At 46.6% G+C, this 13,441-nt stretch overlaps 1 protein-coding gene across 1 annotated transcript in view; it reads left to right on the forward strand.

Moving 5' to 3' along the window:
- The window catches only part of EPG5 (ectopic P-granules 5 autophagy tethering factor), a 93,413-nt gene that overhangs the window by 14,352 nt on the left and 65,620 nt on the right, over positions 1-13,441 (forward strand). The window contains exons 5-11 of the mRNA XM_063128280.1: positions 1,134-1,241; positions 1,491-1,564; positions 3,517-3,622; positions 4,464-4,578; positions 7,573-7,723; positions 8,902-9,057; positions 10,901-11,058. Of these exons, the coding sequence (XP_062984350.1) occupies positions 1,134-1,241; positions 1,491-1,564; positions 3,517-3,622; positions 4,464-4,578; positions 7,573-7,723; positions 8,902-9,057; positions 10,901-11,058 (868 nt within the window). The remainder of the gene's footprint in view (positions 1-1,133; positions 1,242-1,490; positions 1,565-3,516; positions 3,623-4,463; positions 4,579-7,572; positions 7,724-8,901; positions 9,058-10,900; positions 11,059-13,441) is intronic.

The raw sequence follows: 13,441 nt of genomic DNA on the forward strand, positions 1-13,441 counted from the left end.
CGTGCAAAATGCAGCGGCCAGATTGATTTCGGGAACCAGAAGGTTTGACCATATAACACCTGCTCTGGTCCGCTTGCACTGGCTGCCTGTATGTTTCCGAGCCCAATTCAAGGTGCTGGTTTTGACCTATAAAGCCTTACACAGCTTGGGACCACAACACCTGACGGAACGCCTCTCCCGACGTGAATATACCCAGTCACTATGTTCAACATCTAAGGTCCTCCTCCGAGTGCCTACTCCGAGAGAGGCTCGGAATGTGGCAACGAGGGACAGGGCCTTTTCGGTGGTGGCCCCCAGACTATGGAACGATCTCCCTGATGAGGCTCGCCTGGCACCAACGCTGCTATCTTTCCGGTGCCAGGTTAAGACTTTCCTCTTTGCCCAGGCATATGGCGGCACATCTTAATCACCCACATGTTTAGTTTTTTAGCAGTTTTTAATGCTTTATGTGTGTATGTTTCTGTGTTTTAGAATTTTAAGTTTTGTATACTCGTTTTTATCTTAATTTTAGAATTTCTGTAAACCGCCCAGTGAGCCCTGGCTATGGGGGCGGTATATAAGTGCAATAAATAAATAAATAAATAAGTAAGTAAGTCCTACAACTCCCAGCATTGCTGGCTGGGGAAAGCTGGGAATTGTAGGACCTTTTCCTCTCTCTCAACATGCATAGGATTGTGCCTTTAGGTTCTATTTCTGTTATGGAAGGTGGGTAGGTGGGGGAGAATTGATCTTAGAGGCACCAACCTGAATCACCCGAAACACCGGCTTAGCATAACACAGGTATAGCACACTGCAGTTCACTTGATACAAGTTAGTTGCTGCTTAACCTGTTTTAAGCACGGTTCTGTATTCGTATCAGGGTGGGTCAAAGCTTCACAGCTCCTTGGATGTCTGCATATGGCTGGAGTGAATCTTCCAATCCACCCCAATGTCTGCGTTCTGTTAAAAAAATACGTGGTTTGTAACGAAGGGGAATTTCTGAATATTAGATGTATGAACGTTGTTAAAAGTCTTGGCCTGGGCGAAGCGAGATGCGTGCGGCTGACACAGAGAGTGATTTCAGGCGTGATTTAAATCTTATCTTACGTCTCCCCTTCTCCGATTGCCTTTGAAATGGTCTCCCGCCACTTCAGGTGTCGGTTTTGCAAAGGATTGGATCTCCTGGGGACCATCTCTTCCTCCTCAACCACATTCTTCGCTGCCCGGCCGGTGTCAGCAAATGGGCCGTTCCATTCATTCAGGTGCGGATGTTTGATCTTCCTTTTAAGGCTAGGGTGACCCTATGGAAAGGAGAACGGGGCTCCTGTATCTTTAACACTTGGATAGAAGAGGGCATTTCAGCAGGTGTCATTTGTATGCACGCAGCACCTGGTGAAATACCCTCTTCATCGCAACAGTTAAAGCTATACTAGATAGAGCTATACGCCCCATAATACCCAACTCCGATTTAATACGTATTCTTAATTTCTCTCCACCTCCTTTGCATTCAGATTCGGGTTCTGGGCAGTCCAGCCGGGGTCTTCCATTTCATGCAGTCCCTCGCTTTGCTGATGTCTCCTGCCAAGTAAGTCCGGAGGAGAGAGAATGTGGGTTTAGGTCAGGGGTGTTGTTGAACCTCTCCCAGCCCCAGGGCTGAATTCCGTTCCGTTGAGACACAGGGAGGGCACGTACCAGTGGTGGGAGAGACCGGAAATTCCAGCATATTTTAGCTTCAGCTCTTACTCCCTCTAAGTAAGCCTTAGGAGAGGCATTTCGAACTTTTAGAATAGGGGGTAGAACTGCACAAACGCCAGGAAATCACCGATCTATTGGTAGTTGGCCCAAAGGGGCGGGGCCAGGGAAAGGGGGCGTTGCCCCTTGGAGAACCCTGGAGGGGGAGCGCTTGGCTCAGTTCAGACAACACGTTTCTCAGCGGCGGTTCTAGAACTCCACAGTGGAGTTTTTACACCACTGTTGAAAAATGTGTTGTGTGGTGGGAAAGCTCCACGCGACGGTGGAGGTTTTTTTTGGAAAACACTCCACGCAGAATATCCACGCTGTGCAGAGGAGAGTTCCTGCACAGTCGCGTGGCGTGGCGTGTGGAATTTTCCATTGCGTTGAGTGGACTTTTCCCACTGGCTACAGAGTTCCCTGGCAAGAGAGGCGAAAGGAGTGACTGCCGCTCTAGGAGAACCGCCGGGATTGTTTTTTTCTGCAGCAGTGGCTGATGGGATGCCATCGGGAGGACCGGGGGGAGGAGAGAGGGCGGAGGAACTGTCAATCAAACGTCGTGATGGATTTTACTCAACTCCACAGTGGACCACAGTCACAAAACGATGGAGTTAGCACATGTGTAGGGAGTATGTCCCCCTCCTATGGAATTCCCTGCCTCTGGAGGTCAGGCAGGCGTCAACTTTGTATTCCTTTCAGCGCCTCCTGAAAATGTAATTGTTCCAGGAAGCCTTGTCTTAATGACCAGCCATGGTTCAGGGTTCACTTTAAAAAACAAATAAATCTTTTTTAAGGTGTTTTATTCTGTTTTTATTGTATTTTATCTTGTACATTGCTCTGAAATTTTGAATGGGGAGCGGTATATAAATATGGTTAATAATAATGGGATTTACTCTGAATGAAATATTTATTGTTAAAAGCAGTAAGCCATCACAATTTAACATACGTAGTTAGAAAAATAAAATGCAAGTTAAAAGTGGAGTAAAAATAGGTAATTTAAAATAAAATAAAAAGATCAACAAAAATACGAGAGTATAAAAATACAAAATCGCTTTTACATAAATTAAGAGCTCCACAGTGGGGAACTAGAACAACACATTTAAAAAGGGCAAAATCTCCAACTCCCTATTACAATACTTGTAAATGGTCTTGATGCCTTACTTGCAGTCAAGGCAAATTTTGCAACCTGAGCAGTAATAAACGCATTATTGCCAGCCAGCAAGATACAGAATTGCTCAAGGGAAGGTCGGTTAGAAAGAAAATGAAGAATGTAGTCAAGAATTTTTTGTCTAGGGGATTTATATAAAGGGCATCACAATGGATAATGTTGAATGTCCTCCACTTCCCCTGACTCACAGATCTTTGGTTATAATAATAATACCGTATTTCTTTGATTCTAAGACGCACTTCCCCCCCCCCCCCCATATAAACATCTCTAAAAACGGGGTGCGTCTTAGAATTGCGGGTGTGTTTATTATTTCTTAGAATCAAAGCTTTTTTTTCTGTTGGTGGTACTGAAATTAGTGTGTGTCTTACAATCGATGGCGTCTTAGAATCGAAGAAATACGGTAATAATAATAATAATAATAATAATAATAACTCAACCGTTGAGTGCAGTTTTCACACTGCGTTGACTAACATGTTGTCTGAACAGCCTTTGTGAGTGTGTGTGTGTATGAGGGTGGGGAGGGGAGAAGGAGTTGGTAAATCCATCTTACAATATTAGCAAAGACGATCACAGCTTGCCATCCCTCTTCTGCTGTGCCAACCTGATTTTCGTGGCTTGTCTCACTTTGTAACCTGCAGAAATCGAGCGGAGTTTATGTGCCACATGAAACCCAGTGAACGGAGGACCTCCTCATCTGGGAAGGAATCTGGAAACTGGACTTTGGTAGATGAAGGCGGAGAAGAGGTATCATAAAAAGATGGTTTTTTACGCACTTTCGAGTTTAGACTTGAGACCCGGGGAAGCAGGAACAAAGCAGGCCAAGTGTAGCTTTTCTGTCTTAATTGTCCTATTGGTTGGAACCTCTCCTGAGAAGAGAGAAGGGCATTCTTGATGAGATGCTTAGCGTGGGCCCTTGCCTCTGGCAAGTGAATTTGTGGTAGCCTGCGTGAGAAGATCTCATTCTTTTCCCAGAAGAGCACAATTGGGTTTAGAAGGTGTTTGTGCAGAAACGTGGGCTGCCTTCAATTTTGTGACATCTATTTTTTTTTTAGGAGAACACCAAAGTCCACCAACAGGAGCCAGGTGCAAAATAGTGGGCCGGGTTGGAGCTAAGTGTAAAACAGTAGCTGAGAGGGCAGAACCCAGGGTGTACAGGTACAAATCTGAGTTACTACAGATCAGGGATTTTGACGCACGACTCTAAAACCGGTCTGCAAAGCTGCGTCAAGACCTGGTCAAAGGCAACCAATTTATATGAATATTTTCCAGGTGAGGAACAGGTGAGCAGAGAGAAAAGTGATTAGCTCAAAGTCAGCCAGGGTGGAGAAAGTTTCCACTTTCAGCTTTGCTTGATTAGACAATTGGGAGTTAGAAACCCTTGTTGCTCCAGTGCAAATCTCCTTGTCTACCAGTAGATCCCAATCAATCTTCTGGATCCCTTAAAATCCTTTTTGGGAGGAGCTAGCATTCATCCGTGCCTCCTACTGGTCCTGGGCTCTTCCTTAACAATAGAAAATGCAATCCCTTGATGTGGTTCCTTCCTTCCTTCCTTCCTTCCTTCCTTCCTTTCTTTCTTTCTTTCTAGGATGAAGACCCTGATACTAGCTGGGTCCTTCTTCTCGAAGATGACCTGGTTGTGCTTTTGTCTCAATTCCCCTTTCATGAACTCTTCCAGCATATTCTTGGATTCGATTCGAAAGGTGACTGAACTCCCAAAGGAATTTGGGTTTGGTAGTAATTAAATGATGCAGAATGTCTGATACGTAATGAAATTTTCTTTTGAAAAAAAGAAAGTGATGTGGAATATTAGCAGATGTAAGTGATGTATCTATGGGGCTGTTCAGACGACACCCCAGGCTCTGAGGTTAGTGAAAATGTGGTTCTCTGGGGTTAGCACTGACCACAAGCCGTGCTGTTGCACACAACACTTTAAGCCACGGTTAGAGCCGCTCACCTTACTGCAGACAGTCTGGCTGTGGTTAGTGACTGAGCTGGGTTTAGCAAAACGTATCACGCAAGGCACTTTAAACCCTGCTGTTTAACCAAAAGCCTTAACCAGCAGGGTTTAAGGTGTCTTCTATCTATCTATCATACATACATCTATAAAGTTTTCTCTGGGACAGAACAACCAGTCAGTTATTTAGGGATCATTCTCTCTATTTCCAATGTTCAAGTGTGGGTGTTGTTGCTTACGATGTGGAATATCAAGCAAGTGTCCTGAGATCACAAGACTGTGTTTTGACAGTGTAAGAGTGGTGGTGGTGACGGGAAAATAAGTACCAAAAGACGATATTTATTTATTCTACAAATGAGCGTGACACAAATAGATCATGTTGTCATGAACACAGTCCCTGCACGTAGAATATGCGCATATCAGGAAGAAGACTGGAACCTTTCTATGTGCAGTTAAGTATATCGGGCACTGTTGGCCCAGTTCATAAGACACCTTAAACCATGGCTTCAACCACAGTGAATAAAGCAAAATTCAACATAGTTAAAACCATGGTTTAAGATGTCTTCTGAACACAGCCTGGCTTTCTGGTCATCCGGAGCTTTGGAGTGTGCTGTCATCAGTATGCTGATGACACACAGCTCTATTTCTCCTTTTCATCTTCAGCAGGAGAGGCTGTGGATGTGTTGAACCGGTGCCTGGCTGCGACAATGGATGAGGGCTAATAAACTGAGACTCAATCCAGACAAGACTGAGATGCTGTTAGTAGGTGATTCCGCTGACAGGATGGGGGGTGTTCTACCGGTTCTGGATGGGATTGCACTCCCCCTGAAGGAGCAGGTTCGTAGCTTGGGGGTTCTTTTAGATCCATCGTTGTCACTGGAGGCTCAGGTGACCTCAGTGGCACGGAGTGCCTTCTACAAACTCCGGTTGGTGGCCCAGCTACGCCCCTATCTACACAGGGATAACCTGGCTTCAGTTGTCCATGCTCTGGTAACCTCCAAGTTGGATTACTGCAATGCGCTCTACGTAGGGCTGCCTTTGAAGACGGTTCGGAAGCTGCAGCTCGTGCAAAATGCAGTGGCCAGATTGATTTCGGGAACCAGAAGGTTTGACCATATAACACCTGCTCTGGTCCACTTGCACTGGCTGCCTGTATGTTTCCGAGCCCAATTCAAGGTGCTGGTTTTGACCTATAAAGCCTTACATGGCTTGGGACCACAATACCTGACAGAACGCCTCTCCCGACGTGAATATACCCGGTCACTACGTTCAACATCTAAGGTCCTCCTCCGGGTGCCTACTCCAAGTGAGGCTCGGAGTGTGGCAACGAGGGATAGGGCCTTTTTGGTGGTGGCCCCCAGACTATGGAATGATCTCCCTGACGAGGCTCGCCTGGCACTAACGCTGCTATCTTTCCGGCACCAGGTTAAGACTTTCCTCTTTGCCCAGGCGTATGGCCGCACATCTTAATCACCCACATGTTTAGTTTTTGAACAGTTTTTAATGCTTTATGTGTGTATGTTCTGTGTTTTAGAGTTTTAAATTTTGTATACTTGTTTTTATCTCAATTTTAGAATTTCTGTAAACTGCCCAGAGAGCCCTGGCTATGGGAGCTGTATATAAGTGTAATAAATAAATAAATTAACCACCATGGTTAAAGCCATGGTTTAAGGTGTCTTAAAGGTGTCTCCTGAATGGGCCCATTGTCAAGCAGTTTTCTACTTGCAGCTTGATGCGGTATAGACTGGCAACAACTTTAACCTTGTGGTCTGGCGTTCGTGCACACCGGGCTAAGATAAAGTTTTGACCATATGTAGGTAACGAGAGGACTGTTACAGTTCTTAAACATCAATTTGTACTGCTTGGAACCTTTCCAGGCACACCTTTAATTGCCTACAGGTGAACATTAATTTCTGCATTTGGAAGTGAAGGTGTCTTTACCCAGCCTTCCCCAACCTCGTGCCCACCAGATGTGTTGGACTGCAACCCCCATCATCCCCAGCCAGCATTGGCTGGGAAGGCTGCTCTAGCCTGGTTTTGCTAATCACTGGGACAGTGCTTAAGACTAAGAATTGCTGGAATACATGGCACCACAGCTTAACTTATTTTTTATTTATTTATTTATTACATTTCTATACCGCCCAATATCTGGAGCTCTCTGGGCGGTTCACAAAAATTAAAACCATTCAAAGTATAAAACAACAGTATAAAACCATAATATAAAATACAATATAAAAGCTCAACCAGATAAAAACAGCAGCAATGCAAAATTACAAATTTAAAACACCAAGTTAAAATTTATTTATAGACTAAAATGCTGGGAGAATAAAAAGGTCTTCACCTGGCATCTAAAAGCATATAATGTAGGTGCCAAGAGAACCTCCTTAGGGAGCTCATTCCACAGCCGGGGTGCCACAGCAGAGAAGGCCCTGCTCCTCCTGGTAGCCACTTGCCTCACTTCCTTTGGCAGGGGCTCACGGAGAAGGACCCCTGAGGATGACCTTAGGGTCTGGGCAGGTACATATGGGAGGAGGCGTTCCTTCAGATAACCTGGCCCCAAACCGTTTAGTGCTTTAAATGTCAATACCAGCACTTTGAATCGGGCCCAGACCTGGACTGGTAGCCAATGAAGCTGGAAAAGGACTGGCGTGATGTGTTAAAACCGACTTCTAGTGAACTTGTTGACAGCATCCTGAACTGTGTTTGCCACTCTGAAATTTTTTTTTTTTAAATTGCACAGGTATTTATGCTCCTGAGAAAACCACGGCCCAAGAGATGATGAAGATCTTTGCGTTCGCTAACTCTTTACTGGAACTTCTAGCGGTGGGTCTGGAGACCTTCAACCGAGCCCGCTATCGGCAGCTTGTGAAACGGATCGGTCGCCTCATCAGGCAAGGATGCAGAGCTAAAATATGGAATTGTTAGCTATGTATTTGAATGCAGTTGCTGTTTCCAAATCCTGGAGGCTGTTCACGCTTCCTCGTTTCAATGTGTTGCCCTCTGCTCTGTTAAGTGGACGATTCAGTAACATCCCGATGGACAAATGTCTGCATCCGTGCGGAATGGGTGCAATAGACTCTGCTGATCAAGTTTTTCTCTTGATGGTGCGCAATCTGTGGTGCGAACACACTTAGAGTACTCTGTACAGTTCTGGTCACCACACCTAAAAAACGATATTATTGAGCTAGAAAAAGTGCAGAAAAGGGCAATTAAATGATTAAGGGGCTGAAGAATCTTCCCTAGGAGGGAAGGTTACATCAACTGGGATTGTTTAGCTTGGAGAAGAGGAGGCTGAGGGGAGACATGATAGAGGTGTACAAAATAATGCATGGTGTGGAGGGGGAGACATTTTTCTCCCTCTCTCATAATACTAGAACCCAAAAGGGTCACCCCATGAAACTGATTGATGGGAGATCCAGGACAAATGGGCATGTTTAGCCTGGAGAAGAGAAGATTGAGGGGAGACATGATAGCACTCTTCAAATACTTGAAAAGTTGTCACACAGAGGAGGGCACTCTGGGAGGATCGCAAAGAGATCCTGGCCCTCCTCTGTGTGACAACCTTTTAAGTATTTGAAGAGTGTTATCATGTCTCCCCTCAGTCTTCTCTTCTCCAGGCTAAACATGCCCAGTTCTTTCAGTCTCTTCATAGGGCTTTGTTTCCAGACCCCTGATCATCCTGGATATAGCCCTACACTTTGGGCCTAGTTTGGCCTGTTGCCATGGTATGGCCCGGCTCCGTGCAATTACTCGTGTGGAGCTTGGAGCTGTGTTCATCGGGTGCGGGGAGCGGGAATTTAAATTATTTTTTTAAAAAAGACTTACATTTTGTTCACGAGCGTTCATGCACTCTGGTTGCTTTAAAAAAAATTAAAAATGGCGGGTGTGATGCCTCTCCTCCTGAGGTCGTCACGCCTCACGTGTAAACGGAGAAGGGATCTCCCGATAATCACATCGCGGGATCTTCCCTCCTCCGTCGCATGATAAGAGGTAGGTCTGGCTAAGGCCTTGGATTCTGTTTCATGGTTTTTCTTGCTCTCTCTTTCTTCACTTCCAACTCGTCGTGTAGGATGACACTTTGCTACGTGAGCGATCACTGGGCCCAATATGTCAGCCGTGCTAAAGACTCCAGCTACGCGACGCACCCTTACTCTGTCGAGAAACTGCAAGTGGAATTTGATGAGCTCTTTCTCAGGGCTGTTCTGCACGTACTGAAAGCGAAAAGGTAGGAAGCGGTGGGCCCTGCTGGGTGGGGGAATGAATGACAGTTGGGGATGTTGTGCTGAATCTAGCTGCAAATAAGGAGAGAGTTGTGATGCCAGGCAGGACCCACAGATATCTAGCTCTGAAGTTCTTTAAAGGCTCCTCTCTAATTCATAGAATCATAGAATAGTAGAGTTGGAAGGGGCCTATAAGCCATCGAGTCCAACCCCCTGCTTAATGCAGGAATCATAGAATCATAGAATAGGAGAGTTGGAAGGGGCCTATAAGGCCATCGAGTCCAACCCCCTGCTTAATGCAGGAATCATAGAATCATAGAATAGGAGAGTTGGAAGGGGCCTATAAGGCCATCGAGTCCAACCCCCTGCTCAATGCAGGAATCATAGGATCATAGAATAGCAGAGTTGGAAGGGGCCTATAAGGCCATCGAGTCCAACCCCCTGCTCAATGCAGGAATCATAGAATAGCAGAGTCGGAAGGGGCCTACAAGGCCATCGAGTCCAACCCCCTGCTCAATGCAGGAATCCACCCTAAAGCATCCCTGACAGATGGTTGTCCAGCTGCCTCTTGAAGGCCTCTAGTGTGGGAGAGACCACCACCTCCCTAGGTCATTGGTTCCACTGTCGTACTGCTCTAACAGTCAGGAAGTTTTTCCTGATGTCCAGCTGGAATCTGATTTCCTGTAACTTGAGCCCATTATTCCGTGTCCTGCACTCTGGGAGGATCGAGAAGAGATCCTTGCTGAATAGAGGACTGGCGTGAAACATTGGCTTGTCACTGTGGAAATTTGCCTCGCCTCGAATCCAGGGAAGGCCAGTCACTCCCAGTCCTGTGTGCTCTGCCTGTACCATGCAAGTGTGAAATATGTATTTATTTGTTACGTTTACATCCCATGCATTTTAGTTTTTCAGTTTGTTTTTTATCTGGTACTGTATTTTAAATGTTTGCACAGTGGCTCCCTTCTATTGGTTATTTTTCTATCGTAGTTTTAAACCTTTAACCGTTTGTATTGAACGTTATCCCCTTTATTTTATTGTCTGGCATTTTATGGTTTTAATTGTGAACCACCCAGGGAGCTTTGGCTATTGGGCTGTATAAAAAATGTAATAAATAAAATAGATATCCCACCATTTCCTACACGGAGCCTAAGGCGGCATACATGATCCTCCTCCTCTCTCTTCTGTCCTCACAACAACCCTGTGAGGTAGGTTAGGCCGAGAATCAGTGACTGGCTCAAAGCCGCCCTGTGAGCTTCATGGCTGAGAGGGGATCTGGGTTTCCCCGTCAAGTGCTTTGATCACTACACCAGGCTCTCGAAATCCTTTGACCGCTTTAGATTTGGCAATAGTTAAAAAGCATCGATGACCCCAACATATATTTTTTAAAACAAAACAAAAATGTATAGTGCGGAGTGTGTCGGTTCCGAAAGAAGCAACCCAGACTTCTGCAGGACAAGACTCAGGCAGAGGGAAGACTGAGTCTCTCGTCAGGATCCTTCCATGGTCCTGCCCCATTTTCCCCACAGGGAAAAGCTCTCACCTCCAAGCAGCAGCTGTTAGAATAGACCACCCTTCCCCAGCCTAGAGGATTCTGGGAGTTGTAGTCCAGCACATCTGGAGGGCACCAGATTGGGGAAGACTAGAGTAAAAACAAAACAAAACAACTTCCTATATTCCTAAGTCTTCTGTTAATACCGTTTTTGTGAGCTCTTCGCTGCTGTTAACTCTTGAGACCCTGTCCTTGGTGCAATGCACGGGTGGTTCGCTTGCGCGCCCTCTGAGAAACACGGCAGGAGTAGCTGCCCACCATGCGCAGAGCCTTTCTTTTTGGCTTTCAAATCCCCACAGGCTGGGCGTGTGGCTCTTCATGTCCGAGATGCCGTACGGGACGCTTTCCAGTAAGATGCTGTGGAAGCTCTTCTTTGTCATGCACTGCGCGGAAAGTGAGAACCTGGAGACGACGTGTGCCGCCCTGCAGCTCGAGGACTGCAAGCGCAAACTCAAAGGTCAGCTTGTTGTTGTTTATGTGTTCAGTTGTTTCCGACTCTTCGTGACTTCATGGACCAGCCCACACCAGAGCTTTATGTCGGCCGTTGCCACTCCCAGCTCCCCCAAGGTCAAGTCTGTCACCTCCAGAATATCATCCCTCCATCTTGCCCTTGGTCGGCCCCTCTTCCTTTTGCCTTCCACTTTCCCTAGCATCAGCCTCTTCTCCAGGGTATCCTGTCTCTCATTATGTGGCCAAAGTACTTCAGTTTTGCCTTTAATACCATTCCGTCAAGGGAGCAGTCTGGCTTTATTTCCTGGAGTATGGACTGGTTTGATCTTCTTGCAGTCCACGGCACTCTCAGGATTTTCCTCCAACACCACAGTTCAAAAGCATCTATCTTCCTTCGCTCAGCCTTCCTAATGGTCCAGCTCTCGCAGCCATAGGTTACTACGGGGAATACCATTGCTTTAACTATGCGGACCTTTGTTGTCAGTGTGGTGTCTCTGCTCTTGACTATTTTATCAAGATTTGTCATTGCTCTCCTCCCAAGAAGTAAACGTCTTCTGATTTCCTGGCTGCAGTCAGCGTCTGCAGTAATCTTTGCGCCCAGAAATACAAAGTCTCTCACTGCCTCCACGTCAGCTGCCCCTTCCTATTTTTTGCGGGGTGGGCAAGGGTTTCAGCCGGTTTACATGTGGAAGCTCCTGCACTCCCTGTCCAAGTGTTAGGGCTGGCGGTCTGAAACCCAGCTGGCCAGCGGTGACGAGCAGTTGAAGGACAGCTCCGGGTGACTCAAACTGAGGAGCCAGGCCAGAGTCAGCTATTTAATACAACCACCAGGAGTTAACCCTACTGGTAGCTTGTATCACCTGATCCCTGCTGAGCTGATAGCTGCAGCACCACACTCTGACCATCAGCTGGGATGGCGCTAAAGTGCAGCGGAGAAACGGTCAGCAGCTTATTTATTATTATTATTATTATTTATTTAAAATATTTATATCCCGCCCTATATCATTAAGGTCTCAGGGCGGCGTACAGATAAAAGCATACAGCATAAAACAATAAATATGCACAGTTAAAAACAAATTAAACCATGCACCAAGTTAAAACGATATATAATTTAAAAGCAGTTAAAACAGTTAAATCAATGTGCCATCTTAGTGAGTTTGGCCATCAAAGGCTTTGTTAAAAAGCCACTTGGCGTCGAAATGAAAACAGCGTTGGCGCCAGTCGGGCCTCCAAGGGGAGGGCATTGCACAGTCGGGGTGCCACCACAGAGAAGGCCCTCTCCCTTCTCCCATCATAGCATATATGTTGCGTTGGTGGGATGCTTCTCCAACAGATCTCAAATCTCTAGCACAGCTTCCTCCAACCTGGTGTCCTCCAGATGTTTTGGACTCCAGCTCCCACCAGCAACCATCCAGCATGGCCAGTGCTCAGGAATGCTGGGAGCTGTAGTCGAAAACCTCTAGAGGAAACCAGGTTGGGGAAGGCTGTTCCAGCGGTGTAAAGCGTCTGGCCTTATTGCTTTGAGCCCCTGGTTCGATAGCCTTTGGACATTTAGGAAAGGTGTGGAGAGATTTGATGGTCCGTTTGACGGTGCGTTTCCCTTTCTGATGTTTCACTGGATTGCTTGGGGTGATCTGTGGAGAATGTGGACGGGGAAACATTTTCCTCCCTCTCTCAAAATACTAGAACCCAAAGGGGTCATCCCATGAAGTTGATTGGTGGGAGATTCAGAACAGAAAAAGGAAGTTCTTCTTCACACAGTGCATAGTTAAACTATGGAACTCACTACCACAAGATGTAGTGATGGCCACCAATTTGGACGGCTTTAAAAGGGGGTTGGAGAAATTCCTGGAGGAGAAGGCTATCAGTGGCTTCTAGCCCTGATGGTTGTGTGCTGTTTCCAATATTCGAGGCAGTAAGCCTGTGCGCACCAGTTGCTGGGGAACATGGGTGGGAGGGTGCTCCTCAAAATAATAGTTTTTCCGCATTTCCACAACCCCACCCTTAGTGTGGGTTGCTGCACCATGCCTATATCCCTGGATCGTCCCTGTGCTCCCAAATGATGCACAGGGGATCCTGGGGGCAACCAAGGACTTTCCTCAGGATATCGGGAACCGTGGAAACCCTGATTTTTCCATGGTCCTGGGACCATCCCGAGGAGCGCGGGCTATTTGGTCTCTGCTCCCGGGTTGTCCCTTCTTCCCTGCAAGCAGCGGGGCTCTTAAAATAGGCATGGAGCTGCACGGGGGCTGTCCGTGCACATCGAGGGTGGGGAGCGGGTTCAGGTTTTTGTTTTTAAACTCACTTTTGCGCAGGAGCGCAATTGCGCTCCTTCTGTTGGCGAAAAAAAAAGGCGGCCCCGACATCCCTCTTTCCTTCTGGGATGTCGC

Source organism: Elgaria multicarinata, chromosome 6, assembly GCF_023053635.1.
Source record: "Elgaria multicarinata webbii isolate HBS135686 ecotype San Diego chromosome 6, rElgMul1.1.pri, whole genome shotgun sequence".
In the NCBI taxonomy this organism is placed as follows: Eukaryota; Metazoa; Chordata; class Lepidosauria; order Squamata; family Anguidae; genus Elgaria; species Elgaria multicarinata.